General features: G+C 44.4%; 1 protein-coding gene across 1 annotated transcript in view; it reads left to right on the top strand.

The window, feature by feature from the left end:
- MCHR2 (melanin concentrating hormone receptor 2) overlaps positions 1-17,246 on the top strand; it is a 41,673-nt gene extending 24,427 nt beyond the window's left edge. Inside the window, exons 3-5 of the mRNA XM_065402152.1 lie at positions 13,746-13,940; positions 14,964-15,083; positions 16,922-17,246. Coding sequence (XP_065258224.1) covers positions 13,746-13,940; positions 14,964-15,083; positions 16,922-17,246 — 640 coding nt within the window. The remainder of the gene's footprint in view (positions 1-13,745; positions 13,941-14,963; positions 15,084-16,921) is intronic.
- The last annotated feature ends 693 nt before the right edge of the window (positions 17,247-17,939 follow it).

Below are 17,939 nucleotides of genomic sequence, written 5' to 3'. Positions count from 1 at the left end.
GGCAGCCCACCTGCTACTCTGGGCCCCAACCCAGGGACCCTCTAGCAGCAGCCACTTACTGCCCTCCTCCAACTCTCTTCCACTGCCTCCTTCCCTGGGCCAGCACCTTCTCTACCGCTATGTGTCAGGGCCCCAGTCTGGCAGTTGTCAGCCTAGAGCTCTCCCAGTCTCTGCAGAACCTACCCTACCCTGCCCTGTCTTAGGTTCTTCTCTCTTTGCCCTCCAGGGAGAGACTGCCTTCCTCTCTGCCCTGCAGCCTTCTTATAAGGCTCAGCCTGGCCCTGATTGGCTGCTTTCAAGCCTCCACTTGATTGGCTCCCAATAAGCCCTTCCAGGATTGGCTGGGGCTCTGCACAGCCTCTCTGGCTTGCTTTAACCCCTTCCACGCCAGAGTCAGGCAGCTGCCCCACTACACAGCTTGTGTAATCTATCTGAATCCGGGACCACGGACCCTCTATTATTTGGTGTCCCAATGCATTTTTTTGAACCTGGTGATCAGCATTAACCATGGTGCACTGCAGACAGTTATCACACCGCTGAACTATATCCACTTTCATGCCTGGCCACCACTCTGTATCTTTAACCCTATTTAAAGTATCCTGTTTTCCTCTATGCTCTTGCTGATGCACAAATTGAATCAGGTCCTCCCGTACCTGGCTGGGGACTATCCAGTGCCTTTGACCACCTGCATCCACTGCCCACGAGACATCTCCAACCTGCTCAATCCTATATTTTCCTGTGGGATCTTTCCCTGTCTTGGCTAAGGACTGGATTTCTGTATCCCCATCTCAAAGGGTACTTAAGTCCAAGATATCTATTCCTTTGCCTAAAGTTTTTCCCCTGGTAGTTACTGCCTCTATTTGTTCTACCTGGTCTGTGTCTTTAGTGTGGTTACTAGTAGCAGCAGCTTTGGCTAAGGCATCAGCTCTGTTGTTCCAGTGTTCCATTTCTTCTGAGTGATTTTTCTGATGTCCCTTTGTGTGAGTCACCCAAGTGTCTCCAGTTCTTTCCTTGATCAGATTTGCTGTCTGTCTCCATTTGTCTGAATGAGAAATGGAGCGCCCATCTGTGGCTATCATTTCTCTATTCAACCAAAGGGGGAGCAACACAGTGATTGCTCTGGCTGTCCAGTCAGTGTAAATAGTAACAGAAGTATCCCAGGATTCAGAAGCTAGGACAGCTCTAACTCCATCCACCTCGGTTGCTTGGGCAGAATGGGGGTGAGCTAGGCCTTGGAGCATCTCTCTGTCATTTTTGTGGATGGCTCCATACCCTGTTCAGGGATGACCCATATGGTAGAAACTTGAGTCATCTGTAAACCAAATTGCAAACCCCTTCTGTTTAGCATCTGCAAGCCTCATGCCTCCCTTGACTGGCCATTCAAAGTGTTTTAAAAGGGGGAGGGGGCAGGTATGCTCCTCTCCTTCTATAATTAGCCCATACAGGTCTGGTGAAATGGCTTGCTCTTTTTTAAACTTGATTCCTCGGTTTACTAGGGTGAGGATCCATTGAGCAACGCAGGGGTGTCACAGGGTTGGGACTCACCACCGCAGCACCTCCCACTGGCACATCTGGGAATTAGCGCTGTCCTCTGCGGGGCGCCCTCTGCTGGTGGTGTCCCATCCGTCGTCTGCTCCCCTGTTGGTGTCCAGACCCACGTTGCTCCTTCCTCGGCGGCGTCCTCTTCAGGACACTGCCCTCCAGCAGTGCCCACTGCTCTGGTCTCACCCCCTTCCAGGGGTCTAGTGTTATCAGCAGTCCTCCATCTGCACCTGTTCTAGTGTCTATCTGCAGCCTCAAAGTCTAGCCCCTTTGGCACAGTGGCCAGCCACAGCCTGTATCAGGCCACGCTCCTCCTCAGCCAGGTGTAGTACAAGGAGGATGGGGGGGACCCAAGCCCACCCGCTACTCTAGGTCCTGACCCAGGGACCCTCTAGCAGCAGCCACCCTGCCCTCCTTCTCTCCCCTTGTCAGACTTTGTCCCTGGGCTGCTTCCCCTTCAGTCCTGTGCACCCACTCGGCCCTTTGTAGCAAGGCCCGCAGCATGGGGTTTTCCTTGGCTGGAGCTCCCCAGCTCCTTCTGCCCTTCCCCAGCACTGCTCTGTCCAAGGTGCTGGTCTCCTGCTCCTTCCCCCATGAAGGTCTCAGACAGACTGCCTGCGCCTCTCCTAGGCAGCCTTTATATAGGGCCTAGCCTAGCCCTGATTGGCTGGCTCTAATCTCGGCCCTGATTGGCTCCAGTAGACCCTTCTCTAATTGGCTGCCAGCCTGCACAGCCACTCTGGCCTACCCTAGCCCTTTCTCTCATGGGGGTGGGGCAGCCACCCCACCACAGGGGGTTAGAGACCTGGACGTCCTGTGTTTTCCTGATATGATGTACTTGAGTGGGGAATGCACCGTCTGACCTTCAACCCTAAATTCCCAATGGGTGAGGCTCCAGACCAATGCAAGACACTCCTTTTCACAGGGGGTAAACCTTGCTCTGTTTGATCCAGGAGCCTGGAGGTATATGCGATGACTCTGAGCTTGTCACATTGCCTTTGGTTGAGAGTAGCTCCAATGCTTTTTTCTGCAGAGGCCAATTGGATCACAAAGGGCAGGGTAAGGTCAGGATAAGCCAGGGCAGAAGCAATAGCCAAACCTTGTTTCAAGGTGGCCAGGGCAGTCTATTGGTCTGGTCCCCATTTCCAAATCCTGTTGTTGTTTTTTTAAAATAATTGATACAGAGGCTTGGCTTTGTCAGAGAACATTTCAATGAACTTTCTGGAGGAATTAAAAGTTCCCAAGAGAGCTCATAGGGAGTGCGTGTCAGTGGGAGCAGGTAGCTTTCCTATCATTTCTACCCTTTGTTGATCGGAGTCCGTCCATCCTCCCCAAGACACACCCCCAGATATTTCACTTGTTGCTGTATTAACTGAGCCTTTTCTCTATTTACCTTAAATCCGGTTTCCTGCACTATAGTCAACACCTCCCTGGTGATTTCCCTGTTCATTTCCGAAGTGGGGGGGTGTATTAGGATGTCATCCACGTATGAAATTATGTGTGAGTGGTGGTCAGGATGCAAATCGTTCCGCATTTTAGTGACATGGGCATGACAAATACTAGGGGAAGCATGGAAACCTTGGAGAGTCTGGCTGGTGGCATATTGTCGTTCCCCAAAAGCAAACTTATACCAACATGAAGGATGGAGGGGTATAGCCATGAAAGCATTAGCCAAATTGATCACAGAGAACCGTTTTGAGCCAGCTGCTATGATTTCATTGTATTCAGCTACTACATGGGCTGCTGCAGGGGTGGCCACATTTAATGTATGGAAGTCTATTGTCATTCTGTAAGTGACACTGTCTGCCTTAAGGACTGACCATACTGGTGAATTGCAGATCCTTTGCATAGGCACGAGCACCCTTTGTTCCAAGAGACAGTCTATAGTATTTTTAATGCCCTCCTCTGCTGCAGCTGGGTACAGGGCCAGCTTTAAGCCGATTCGGCCGATTCCCTGGAATGGGGCCCCGCGCCTAAGAGGGCCCCGCAACGTCCGGGGCTGCCGCCAGAGCTGGGGGGGGGGGGGAAAGCCGTGTCCTGCTTCTTCCCCCTCCCTCCAGCGCTTGCACAGCCATACCGCTGATCAGCACAAGCCTGGGAGGGAGGGGTGAGGAGGAGGAATGTGGCATGCTTGGGGAAGACGCAGGGCCAGGGTGGGGATTTGGGGAGGGATCCAATGGGGCAGGGAGGGGTCGGAGTCGGGGCAGGGCTGGGGCGGCGTTGGGGCGGGGGGGCGCGAGACAATTCATGTCCCGGCATGGGGCCCCGCACCTGCTAAAGCCGGCCCTGGCTGGGTACTTATATTGCCTTTGAGGAGGGGGATCTTTTCCCTCAATCTAAACTTCAGCATCTAGTTTTCCACACTCTGCCTTATTTTTATTCCATACCCTGGGAAATTCTTGTACCAATGGATCACTAATGGAGGTTAGGATGGCTGTGGGTGCCTTTATAGCAGCACAACAATGCTCAGCAGAGATCTCTGCAGGCCCCCCCTTCTAACTTCCATAACACACCGTTAGCTAGATCCACAGTTAGCTGAAATGTTCGGAGGAAAGGAACACCTAGGATTCCCTTCTCATTTCCCTCATGAGCACAGCATTCTACTGTCCCTGTAGTCTGTCAATTTGCAAGGGAACATCCTGCCAGACCAGAGCTTCCTGGATTTCTCCGCCATACCCACTGAGCTGAACCTGTTTAGCGGTGGGTCTCCCTCCAGAGATCCACCGGGGATTTAGAATGTTTACTGATGCTCCGGTGTCCACTAGCAATTGGGCTAACATCCCTGGGTTCCCCACTGTAGCCCTCACAGTGGCTGTCCCCCATACATCACACTGAAGTCTTGCTATCAGCTGGGGAGGCCCGTGGGGAACCAGGTACCCCTACTGATCGGCCGACTCCCTCGAGAGCCTCCACTCAGAAGAGGGGGCAGGGATCTGGTTTTGACAGGGAGTGGGCATGGGGAACGCACTCTGTACCGGGCAGTGGGCTGAGGGGGGCCTCCCTGCATTAACTCTGTTCTCTGCATTATCTGAGACAAAGCATTAATCAGGATGCTGAGGGGCTGGTGATCATATTTTCCCATAGCCTCCCTAAGTTCACCAGCTCCTTCCAAATAATGTTCCTAAGGATCTCCTTGGGTCAGCGCTGCCCAGGGTTGTGGGCGGTAGGGGGATTATAATTGGGAGAGTGACTGACAGAGTGAGGACCATTATTCGCAAATGTGATAGCCTGTATGGGCTCTGAGGTAGTCTTTTTGCTGATTTGTCTTTTTAAGACACCAGTCTCTCACAACAAATCCCCTGCCTGTTTGATTTTTGCCACTAGTTCATTCCAGGTTAGGTATTCTACATCCACAGCACACATGGTCATTTTTGTCTGAGAATTTAGTCCTGCATAAGTGCTCTGTACTAATTCATGTCCCTGATAATGGGAAGTGATGTTCCCATTCTCTTCTGTATGGGGTAATGAATCAGAGAGAGCTGCCAGCATCTTCTTTGGAATTAGGTAAGCTTCTGGGGCCTCTCCTGGTTTCTGCTCTTCCATTATATATAGTTTCTTGAGGGAAGAAGCAGGCAGTAATATTTTGAGAGCACTTATCCATTCCCAGGGTCCAGCGGCAGTCCGCTCCCAAGAACCTATGCCTATGTCCAGAGCATCTGTATACAAGGAGAGGCACATAACTGAGCCAATTGGGTTAAGTCCATGCCATCAACAGAGGATTACATTTGCCAAATGCAAGCCAGCCATGCCACGGTAGTGTCACGGTTCAATGGCCCCACTCTCTGTGCAATAGCCTTGGCCTGACTAGGAGACCATCTTACTACGTCCGTGACCTGCTCCATTGTGGGAAGATCGGCTCTTGCAACTATGTGTTTAACCTCCCTTGTGGAAACAGGGGCAACATTATGCATGTGTGGCCAATCGGGGTTGAATGGGGTTTTGGGGTCAGCATCAGGGGGTATCTCTATTTTCCCAGGGGGCGCCAAATCACAATCCTTTCTCAACCTTACAGCCGCTACCACCCCCTTATGGGCGCTAAGGTGGGTACACAATTTACTAATCTCTGCCTCACACTTCTGAGGGCCTGCTGCTGCCTTGGCTGCCTTATTCTCATCTACAAGGAAGCGAGTTGCTGCTCTCGCTTCTTCTAACAAAATTTTTGTGTGTGTTAACTCTTTCCTATACTGTTCTGCATTCCTGCTGGCCTTGTCCCTCTCCTCTTGCATATTTCTAAGTAGGGTCACCATTTTAAGCTTTTCTGCTATAAATTCACACCCGTCTGTCTCACATTTGTTCAAATGCTGTTGTAACTGCTTTTTCTCTAGCTCCAGTTCATGCCTTCCCTTTACCATTTCAACCATCTCCAGACATGCATAAAATAATGCCTATGCAGCAGCCACATCCTTTGCGCTACCCCATGGCATAATGGTTGTGAAATATTATTCAAAGCTCAGACTCACTTCAACCAGCGGATTCTCACCTTAAAGCACCCCGTTTCCCAGGGGCATTTCCCCTGCTTCATTACCCATCTCTCTAACCTGTTGCTTTTCTCCTGTCTCAAGTGAGCAGCCAAGGTGTTTTTTTTCCAGCCATCTCTACTTCCCTTATCTCACTAATGGTCTCTACCAAAAGCCCTTTCATGCAGTCACAGTATTGCTCTAAAATCTTTACTTTTAAGACACAACTCTTAACAACTTATTGCACAGTCCTATAGTTATTCTAAGCATGATTCTTAACTTAAACATTACAGGACATTGCCAAATATTCTATGAGAGAGGGACCTCACTAAAGGAGCTTAGTCTTAAAAAGGAAGAGATAGTTTGCGCAGCTCAGTGCCTCAGTTTCCCCACTCCGCAGCAACTACTCAACAAGGGCCACATGATTAGGGTCACGTGCTGCCTGTGTTCCTCCACCAATTTGTTACCAGAATTGCCCATTACTTTGGGGTACACACATTTCTTAGGGTTACTCTTCGGGGGGGCGGTTCTGTAATTTTATCAATGTACTGCTTGTGTCACTCGTGTTCTCATACAGAGCTCTACTTCTCCCTTCTTCAAATTCCCTCCCAGTGGAGCTATCCTGCAGGACCTAGGTTCCCCAGGGCTGGGTTCTTCCAGCCCCAGAATCAGACAGACAGACACACAGACACACACAGACACAGACACACACACACACACACACACATTAACAGAGTGTGTCTGAGAGGACCAGGTTAATCAGCACTCCCAAGCTGACCCCTTATATGTCCTGGACTCAGCAGGCTGGGTCGAACAGCATTTCCAAGCTGTCACCCTCATATGCCATGGGCACCGCACTGGAATACAGCACGCCTGAGCAGGTTGGGTCGAGCAGCACTTCCAAGCTGCCACCCTCATATGCCCCAGGTTCAGCACATCCCTATTCCCACTTTCATGTTACAATTGTTCTGGTAGTTACCCATTTGATGAGCAAACCCCATAGGATTTTGGGGCGCTGCAGAGATCTTTAGCTTAGGTACAAGAAGCATTGCTGCAGAGAGAGAGAGAGAGAGAGAGAGAGAGAGAGAGAGAGAGAGAGAGAACCAACCAGCTTTATTGCCAGGTAATAACCATAGAAGCAGAGGCGGCTCTATGTTTTTTGCCACCCCAAGCATGGCATTCAGGCGGCCTTCGGCCTCAGAGAACACAGAGCTGATAGGTAACATGACTCAAAGAGTAAAAAGCTAAAGGTTATCATTGACAGAGTGCAGGAAAATATGAAGGAAATAGAATGAAGCATGTGCTATATATCTTGAGTGTTTTGAAGGATAGCTGAATGGTGATATCTTAGAAATATTAAAATAGGTGAGCTTGGTAGTTTTACAGTAGTTTGTGGAAAGAGGAAAGTATGAATGCTGGTGAACATTAAATGGTGGTCTGTACTAAGCATGCCAGTAAATGGTGCTTGGGAGAAAAGGTCCCAAGAAAACACTAAATTGCTCCTCTCTTCAACAAAGCCTGCAACATAAAACAAATCTGGAGTTTGTTGGCCAAACCATTTTGCAGATACAATGGGCCCTGAAAAGTTACACAATTTTGATACACTTTATAGTACAGATACATTTCACGATAGATGCATTTTGAATACACTGTAATTAAAGTACAGAAACCTTTTCCAAAAAAGGAAATGAGCATTTTTTGAAATTCCCATATCTTTACAACTCCTTATCTGATTTTTTACAAACTTCCCAGAAAAATTCTACCCATGGTTTAGAGGCAGCACGTAAAATATCAAGGGGTCTAGCTTCTTTGGGGAAAATTTGAGCAATGCAGAAGTCAGAAAACCAGACATGACATAGAAAGGTATTTCCAACCTTAGCTATGAAGTGGGAAGCACCGCTCTATTATATGACAGGTCTCGCCTTGTTTCAGCCCTGTTAATGACTCTCAGGCACTTAACAAACTTAAGAAATATATGATCACAAATACAAATAAATGCAAATACTGACTACTTGATAGCACTGCTTTGATCTAGACAACACTGTGATCCTATGACTGATGGCAACTATGGTATATTATGCTATACAGTTCTATGTGAAATACTGTGAAGAGAAGAGAATATTACTGGTCTTTTTGTAGTCGTATATTCAGCGCTTGAAGTAGATTGAAACAGTGAGGGGGAGTTCTTTCCACTCCAGCCAAAGAGAAGCAGGGGGAGCACTGAGGGGGAGCACTGAGATCTACTATATAAGTATTAGTATTATTAGTACTGTTATTATGCAAGTCAGCAGAAGAAGGAAAGCAGCACTTTGCTCTGCTCCCCCATACTTTAAACTCCTGGATATATTTAAATTCTACACTGACTTGCTCTGATTTGCAACCATTCCAAGATTTTTCATACTGTCAATCATCCCTTTTTTATGTCAGATTCTAGAAATGCCTTTGCAGCTTAGTTGCTTTCACACAAAAATACTTGGAATAATGAAAGCAAATAAAAATGTGTAAATAGGACGCTGTATTTGTGTACAGAGAATGGGCCAAATTCCAATCTCAATTATAGTGGTATAAATCCAGAGTAATTCCAAGGTTATAAGCATTGTATCAATAGGTAAAATAGAGTTAGTCCCAATTTGCACTAATGTAACTGATATCAGTGATATCAGGATCTGATTCTGTGAGCCAATAGATTAGATTAGTACAGATAGATCTACCCAAATTAGCGCAAGTCAGTGCCAGCTGCATTATAAATGTGGAGCATTTCAAACAATCCTTGGTGGATAACCCATCTCCTCTCATATCCAGATCACTCAAACAGCCTGTTATTTCTGTCTCCAGCATTGTGATTGTGAGACCATGATTAATAGTAATCATGGGGAAAACAACCGCCATAATTTTTTGTTATATGTCATATTCTGTCAGATTCCAGTGAAAAAGAGCTTGGTTTGTTACACAACTTGAAAAATGAAAGAATGGGTTTTATAGCCATAGGCATGACTGAAAAGGAAATCAGTCAGCTGAAACATGAATCTTCATTGCTCTGAAGTAAAGTAAACAATATACTGTTTATGGGATGGATCAGTGTTCTGAGGTGGTACAGAGAAGCCACTTTCTAGATGGCTGGCTGGGGTGTTCAGCTCAAATGCTCAGGGTCAAACTGATTGCCAATTTTTCCCCAACATCCGAGTGGGATGGATCTTGAGAGATTTTCTCCTTCCTCTGCAGCATGGGACGTGGTTTGCCTGCTAGGATCATCTCACCAACCAATTCCCTGCCATTGCAGGGCCTCTAACATTGGTGGCACCTCAGTCTCTTCTGTTCTCTCCCAGTGGCACACAACAGATTAAATTCCTGAGGATTTGAAATGCTGAAGTCACTGGGCTCTATATAAGGGTATCTGGATGAAATTTAATGGTATCTGATATGCAGGTGATCAAGCTACATGATCTCATGGTACCTTGTGGTCTTAAACTCTATGAAACTATGACTCTATGAAGGCTTAAGATACTTTTATATCTAGTTCACATAAAATGTAAAGATGAGTTACCTCTCTGTGTACTTTCCTGGACCTATCACTATAGTGTATGAGTGTCTAGTATAGGAAAGCTGTTACTACGTGGTTAAGCACAGTTTCAAATCATTTATAGTTAAGTTTGAACAGGAGCATTTCAGCTCATTTAACCCATCCACCTGTATTATTGAGTGATAGTGGGAGGCAATGCTAGTAATCTTAGGTTTTTATAGCATCTACACTATTAGATTCCATGAATTCACATATCAGGTTATTCCATTGTCTACTTAACCTCAAGGTTTCAATATGACCGATACTTCATCTGGTAGTTGTTTAACTCAGCCTGTGCTCTCAGTTATACTGGTGAAGATCCACAGTAACTCACTTGACTTTAGTAGAATTACTTTAGATTTGCCCCAGTGCAACTGAAAGCAGAATTTTGTGCTCAGTTTGCAGAGACTGCTGTTAAAATCATACATATATGTGGCTTGATATATTTGTTTACTGGCAAAATTCTGCTGTTATATGTATTCATGTAAATCAGGAATAACTCCACTGAGAGGATAATCTGGTCCTTTATTTGTAATAATTGTAGTATCTACATGACATTTTCCTTGTGAAACGGCATGTCAGAGATACTAGTTTTATGATAAAGAATGTTTATTGCATAAAGTTTCCTCTGTAGTTTCCCAGTTTAAAATTACAACAGTAGTTGTAAACAGTGGTCACCGACTGGTAGATCAAGATCAACAGTTCAATCGCGGAGTCTCTGCCAGTCGATTGCAATCTCCAGCCGCTAAAACTCCAGCAGTGCAGTAAGGCTAAGGCAGGCTCCTGCCTGCCCTGGCCCCGTGCCACTCCTGAAAGCAGGTGGCACATTCCTGCATGCGGGGAGACCAGGGGGATCTCCACGCACTGCTTCTGCCTGCAAATTGGACCAGATTTTCTTTCTGGATTATACTCCCTGTGCATCACTTCAGTGACAAAACTGCCATAATGCCCAACAGAGCATTCCCCTGGTAAAGAGAACTCTGCTGGCACATCTGCACTGCCTCCCCTCTTCCTGGCATAGAGGATGTGTTGTGGGGGAGGGAGCGGTGGAGCTCTGCCACAACCATTCTCCACTGCCAGAAGTTTCATTAAAGGACCTTAAACTACTGATGGATCTTAGAGGAGGCTGGCTGCTGCTCTAAATCTCATCAGGGCTGGGACTGGGCTCAGGATCAGGGAGCTCCCTGATGCCCTCCTCCTCCCTCAGAGGAGTGCTCTGGTGCAGGCGAGAATCTACCCTTGCATGTTAAATGCAGAGCTCTGGTACTGTTTGGGAGCACTGTCCAGCACATTTCCACATTTCCTAGGTTTGAAATCAAATATTTTAATTACTTGCTGTTTTTGCAAGGCATGCAGGGAGCTCTGAGACTGCCCCATTACTTTCATCATCTTCCCTCTAAGCCAGTTGCCCTAAAGCACTACTCTACAGCCATTAGTGGCAAATACAGCCTCTTTGGATGCCATCATTAGTTCTCCTTGACAAGTCAGTTGGTAAAGGGTAAGGAAACCAGAGGTTCCCTTTTCCTGACTTAGAGCAAAGATATCACCTCTGTAATGCAGCTGATCTCAACTAGAAATGGGAACTCTAAGGAATTATACCAAACCCAGCTCTTTTAATTGACAACGCAATGGGCTGTATCCTCAGGTGCAGTGTGGCTGCTTTCCACTGCACTGCTGGCATTTTGTGTCTGCAAAAGCTTTCTGACCAGCACAGTGAGAATCATGTCAGTGCAAAGGTGATTCTGTTGGGTGATTCTAATGACAGACCATCATAGAGGTTTGTACACCGTACACCCTCCCTGCAACATGCACAACAGGGAAAGGAGGGTAGATTGGCTGGGATGTAATTGTGCCACACTGACTCTTAGCTATGTTTACATCCCCTTGTGACTGTGACAAGCCAGTATATATTACAGTACCTCTCAGGCTTCTCTAATGAAGCACAATGAGGAAGAGATGCAGAAAGCAGCACCAGATTCCAGGGCAGTGCATGTGGAAGCTTTACACCATCTTTGGAGACCATACTCTGATTTGTATTCTCTGCATTTTGACCCTATTTATGGTCTGCCCCACATTTCTTGGACTCTGCCACTGCAGTGTGGAAAGATGCAGACAGAAAAGTAGAACTTAACCTTAATTGTTTTCACCAACAAAATGGAATTTCCTTGCATAGATTAGAAAATACCTGGGACCATTCTCCCCAAAGAAATTATTTACAGGTTAACCTAGCTGCGATGTTAGTAATAATGTTATCACCCTCAAGATCTGACCTTAACTGGAATGAAAAAGGATGTCAAATGCAATGTACTTAAATGTCTATCTTATACATTCCTGAGTAAACATTTAAATGTTACATCTCTGCCATATAAATTGTTTCATTTAATCTTCTGGTTTTTAGCTCAAGGAGAGACAACTTTAATCCACTTTGAGCTGACAGATGAAAGTTCCCTTTACAAAATATGTAGGTCATGAAATTTCAATTGAATTTATATTGTAGCATTTGTAAACTGTGGACAGCTGGAGGTTTACTTGTGAGTTAGTGAACTCGTTGAACAGTTAAGAATCTATTTCTTTGGCAGTAGTGATAGTAAATCTTTTAAATTCTACAGACACAACTACAGCAGATTTGAGGGATCCTATTACTCAAATATGTCAGATTGGCCTTTAATTATGTTGAAAAATGAAAGTCTTAGGTACACTGTTATATCCTCATCCCCTTCCAGGAAATAATTCAGTCTAAAGTCTTCTTTTTGTGTACTCCTTTTAGGGATGAGTCCTGAAATTGACTTCTTCCAGTACCATCATTTATTAAAAACCCCATCACAGCAGTTAAAGGATGTGGTTGTAACTGTGCCTTTGTGGGTCACAACCGAGAATACCAAGCTCAGGACAAACTGCTGAGAAATAGGGCGAACACACCCCAGAACTGGTGGTTATTCTCCCATAAGATATACCAAACCAGCAACAAAAGTAAACTTCTGTTTCACCACACTGGCTAACAAGAAGTCAGAAAAGCTGTCTCCTTTAGGCATTCCAGTCCTTATATCGCCATAAAAAACACTAGACTTACTGATGAGTGGTTATTTAAAAACAATTTCATCAAACAAAAGGGTTCTTCTGATCCCAAAGGACCAGCCACATACCCAGGGCAATATATAACTCAGATCTTACCCAATAATCATACTGTTGCCAATCCTTTAGTATCTAAAATCTAAAGGTTTATTTATAAAAAGAAAGAAAGGTGAGAGTTAAAATTGGTTAAAGGAATCAAATACATGCAAAGTTCTTGGATCAGGCTTGTAGCAGTGATGAAATAAACTGCTGGCTTGTTAAGTCTCTGGTTGGTTCCAAATACTTGGAAGGTCCTCAGTCCCTTGGTTAGAATGCTTCCATTAGTATAAATCCATATAGTCCAGAGGTTTGAGCAGGAAAGAGGCAAAATGGAGCCGTTCCCAGGGCTTTTTATAGCTTCCGCCATATGGAGGGAATCCCATTGTTCTCACTGTTGAAAATTATAGGTAACAAGATGGTGTTTGGAGTCACATGGGCAAGTCACATGTCCATGCAAGATATGGCTTAGTCATCGCAGAAGCCATTACCCATACTCCAGCTAGAAAGTTCACAGGAAAGTCCATTAAGTGTAGATAGGCGTCTTCCATTGTGTTCTTTGATGGGCCATTTAACTTGAATAGTCCCTTCAAGATGTGCAGCCTAAATACCTTGTGGATGTTAACCACAGGAGCAAACATTTGAAATTCAGGTATAGAGTCAATACTCAGAACTTCAAATACAAAAATGATACATGCATAGAGATAGCATAATCATATTCAGCAAATCATAACTTTTCTATTGATACCTTACTTGACATACTTTGTGTAAGATTTGTTGCAATTATATAACAGTGATAGCAACAATGATCTACATGGCCATATTTTAATCAGATAATGACATAGTGGTAACCAAAGTTTAATGACTCATAACTGCAGTTGTGGACTGTTCAGAGCACTGCTTGAATAAACTGCAGATTCAAAGTGCTTTTTCCTCCTGTTTGTAGCATTATATGACTTTTAAAAAGCAGCTTTCACTTTTGGCAATGGATATTTTATTTATTACTTTAAGGACAACTATATAAACTTCCTAATTCATTTTATTTTTCCATAATATTGTTCTGTTACCTGTTTTTGCAGGTACTTGGCTCTTGTCCAACCATTTCGCCTCACTAGCCTGAGAACAAGATCAAAGACTATTCGCGTTAATTTATGCCTGTGGGCAGCTTCACTGATCCTGGTGTTTCCTGTCTGGGTCTACTCAAAAGTAATCAAATTCAAAGATGGCTTGGAGAGTTGTGCTTTCGATCTAACATCACCTGATGATGTACTTTGGTAAGGTTCTAAAACTACACGTGCCAGGCCCTCAGTTGGTGAAAGAGTAGCTCCACTCACTTCAGTTCTGATTCACACCAGCTGAGGTCCAGGCCCATTTTGTCTGCAGCATTCCTGTCCCTGACATGAGGGAACAGAAGAATGAGCTGAACTTTGGTCTCCTGCTTGGCAGTTCAGAGGGCTATCTCCACTAAAGTAGTCCTAGATATTATTATTAAAATTGATGGCCTCAGCACAACTGAATGCAATGGAGCTCCACTGATGTGCAGCAGCTGAGGATATGGCCTGGAGTGCTTAGTCTCTGGCTGGAATTAGGTACCTTCTTTTCCACATAGAGATCCTCAGTGCACTGTCTGTCCAGACAGGCTATGCTCATTTGAGGCTATGGCCCATGAAAAAATTTACCTACATTCTCCAAAACACACACATGGCCCTCCAGTGTCTGGCTGTGCCCAGATTCCTGCCTTATTTATAGAATTGTCATTTTTTTTGGGGGGGGGGATAAAAGAAGGTGGTTTGGATTTTCAGATGTGCTTGGCATTAATAATAGTGCTAGGAACTAATGATACTAGAAATCAATGGAAATGTTACCACTGACTTCAATGACAGCCGAGTTAGGTCAACCCTGAGCACTTTTGAAAATGATGATGCTCTACTGAGTTCATATTTGTATGTTTCATGTTCTTTCAGAATGATGCCCAAAGTACATGACCCTCTAACTGTACACTGCGTATCTTGTCCTATAATTAAATCACAGCCAAAATGTTCAAAAGAGGCCTCTGGTTTTGTGTGCCTCTGTTTTTGAGGGCCTAGCTTGAGTGTTTTGGGAGTTTATTCTCAGAAGTGCTGAATACGCTCAACTCCCCTTGACTTCAATTGTGGTTCCAAAAGTGAGGTCCCAGGACACCCAAAATCAGAGGCCACTTTCTGAAAAATGTTGTCTATATTTTTTTCCCATTTCTGAGGTTATTTATATGCATTATGTAAACATGCTGTCTGTTCTCTCTGCATTTTGTTTTCCAGGTACACGCTTTATCTGACTATCACAACTTTCTTTTTTCCATTACCACTGATATTCATTTGCTATATATTGATTTTATGTTACACGTGGGAGATGTATCAGCAAAACAAGAAAGCAGGATGGTAACGTATGTTATATTCCAGATATGCTACTAGGGGTGGGAAGAACTTGTTTGCAGTGGGCCAGGTCCTAAAAGGCGCTGTATACCCTTCACTCCCATGATGTCAGTGGGAGTTGAGGGTACTCAGCACTTCAAACCAGATACACAGCGCCTTGTAGTCTCAGGCCCATAATTAGGTTTGGTTTGGTGGACAAACACTTTCTCAGATACGAATGCTGTCTCATGAAGCTATGTGACAGAATTATTAATAGAAACTCTTTCAAAACATAATGAATTAAGGCTCATACATACATAGAGTTTAAACCCCTAAAAGCCTTAGATCATTTTGTCTTTATCTATTATATACCTCCTTTATAACACAGGCCATTATATTTCACCCAATTACCTCTGGAATTGTCACCCTGCTACTCCCGTACTGAGCTGTGTCAGTATTTCCATTGCAAACCCCAATAGGTTCCTGGCTGCAATTGTGCATACAGGTTTTTATATCCAAAAGGAATTGTTTCGCCAAACTTTGATGGGAAATTGGTGTGGTTTTGTCTTTTGGTTGAAGCAGTTTTTTTTTAAAATGTAATGATTTCAAGTGCTGACTGAGTTAGCACTCTTGATAGAGAGGACCAAATTCTTGATTAGAGATAGCTGAAAATTTGGGGGCGGAGGGAAATAGGAAGTTCAGAAAATTTAAATGAAAATTTAAAAAATTCTAAAATTTTCCATGGAAAATTTAAACTTTTGGCAGAAATTCAAATATTAAAAAAAAAACTGACATATTTTGACCAAGACATTTCCATTTGGAAATGCTGTGGGTGCCTTACGGGAGTAGTAGCTCAGGTTTCTCAAGTTCCCATTCTCCTTTATGGGCCAGGCAACCTGGTCAAACTACATCTCCCAAAATGCACCATGATCTTCTCTCTTAGAGAGAAGAAGTGGTGTATCATGAGAATCCTTGGTCATGATGCAGGATGGAAGATGTAGTCTGGCCAAGGAGCCAGCCCATAGAAGATAAGGGGGATAGGAGACAACCAAACTACAATACCCATGAGGCTTTGCAGCAGCATTGCCAAATCAATATATTTTGGTTTTTGGACAAAATATTACAATTTTGGGGCATTCTGTTTTTCAAATTTTCCATAGAAAGCGGATGCTTTTAATGAAAAATGTGTTTAGTCAAAAACACAATTGTACATTAAAAAGAATTAGTTTCAACAGAAAATCTTCAACCAGCCCTAGTCATATCTCTCCTCAAGATCCCTTGTGTACATGGTGGGCACCACCATCTATTGCAGAGGATTCTTCCTCCCTATCCCTCTCCACTCCATTTGTCGTGTCTTCCACTCCAGCGGCTGCAGAGAGGGAACAGTGTGCATAAGTTTTTCAAAAATAGCCAACACCTGCGTAGTAGAGGGAAGTTTCCTTGCATCATTCCTATCAACCCTCTTTAGGACCACATAAGGGCCAGCCATGATCTTCTGCCCTGTATTTTTCCCCAGTTAAAACAATGCAGTCAGAAGTGTGGGCCCCAATCTGCACAGTTCCAACGCTGGAAGGGGCAGATATTTGTTCACAATATTCTGAATGATAGCAAATTGTCATCAACCAGACCTATTAAAAAAAAAAAAAAAAAACTTCTCAGTGCCACCTATACTAATGAACCCATAAGACCATATTGAGCCCTGACAGAAGCAAACACAACACAACAAATAAAAATGAAGTCCCTGGGAGTTGTGTCTGCTTCTGTCAGGACTAAATTTTGCCCAAAATACACTGTCTTCACTGATCTGTGCTTTCCTTTATATTATCTTCATTTAACAGTTACCAATCTTCACATTTATGTTGCAGTTACAATACCAGTATCCCAAGACGAAGGGTCATGAGACTGACCAAGATGGTGCTGGTGCTGGTCGGTGTATTTGTTGTAAGTGCTGCTCCATACCACGTGATACAGCTCGTGAATCTTCAGATTTCTCAGCCATCACTGACATTCTATGTGAGCTATTACTTCTCCATCTGCCTCAGCTACGCCAGCAGCGGCATTAACCCTTTCCTTTACATACTACTTAGCGGGAACTTTCGGAAGCGTCTGACTCGGTGCACAAATGTCAAGCTCAAGATGACAGAACGTGAAGTTAACAACATTGAAAACACACTGGGGTCAAGCTTTTAAAAGGAGAGTCTATTCAGTGAGAGAGATGTATTACATATGTGACTATTTTTATGGTTAAACTGACTATGCCTCATTCCCTTCTCGCTTATAGTACTGTAACTCAGGAGTGACTTCATCATAGTCAATGGACTTACATCGGTGTAAAGCTAGCGGGAGAGAAGAATCAGGCCCACTATTTGGATATTAGGGTACGTGGTGGAAGGATGCTGTGCAAAAGTATTCTTTGTTATTGTCCAGTTGCTTCCTTAATGGTGAATACTACAAGCATAAAGTCCAAAATGAGCTTCTAAAAATGTGCAGTTCACTGGCAGTTACCGGACAGAAGGACTGTCTGTGGCTGGTATGTTCAGACAAGTATTCAAGATCTGACATTGCTATTAGCGACTAACCCATCACGTCCATGACATTGTGTGCGATGTCATGCACGTGATGGGTTACTTACTTATAACAAGCCAAAAAGTACTAACTGCCAACCGGTCTGAAAGCAGCACTAGCAGCTACTGATTTTCAACAATCATACAGTGGTCTCCCCTTGGGTGCCCACTCCTGCAGCTATTAACAGACAGGGGAGAGACAAAGCAGAAGGAACTTGGAGAGGAAGGAAGGCAATGCTTTCAAATTCAGCTTTGTACATGTGCTTACAAACTATGAAATGAATGCACTGATATTTATATTAAATGTACATCTGAAAAT

This window comes from Emys orbicularis, chromosome 3, assembly GCF_028017835.1.
Source record: "Emys orbicularis isolate rEmyOrb1 chromosome 3, rEmyOrb1.hap1, whole genome shotgun sequence".
NCBI classification, from domain to species: domain Eukaryota; kingdom Metazoa; phylum Chordata; order Testudines; family Emydidae; genus Emys; species Emys orbicularis.
The sequence above is the reverse complement of the archived record's forward strand: the minus strand, read 5'-3'. Positions and strand labels throughout refer to the sequence as shown.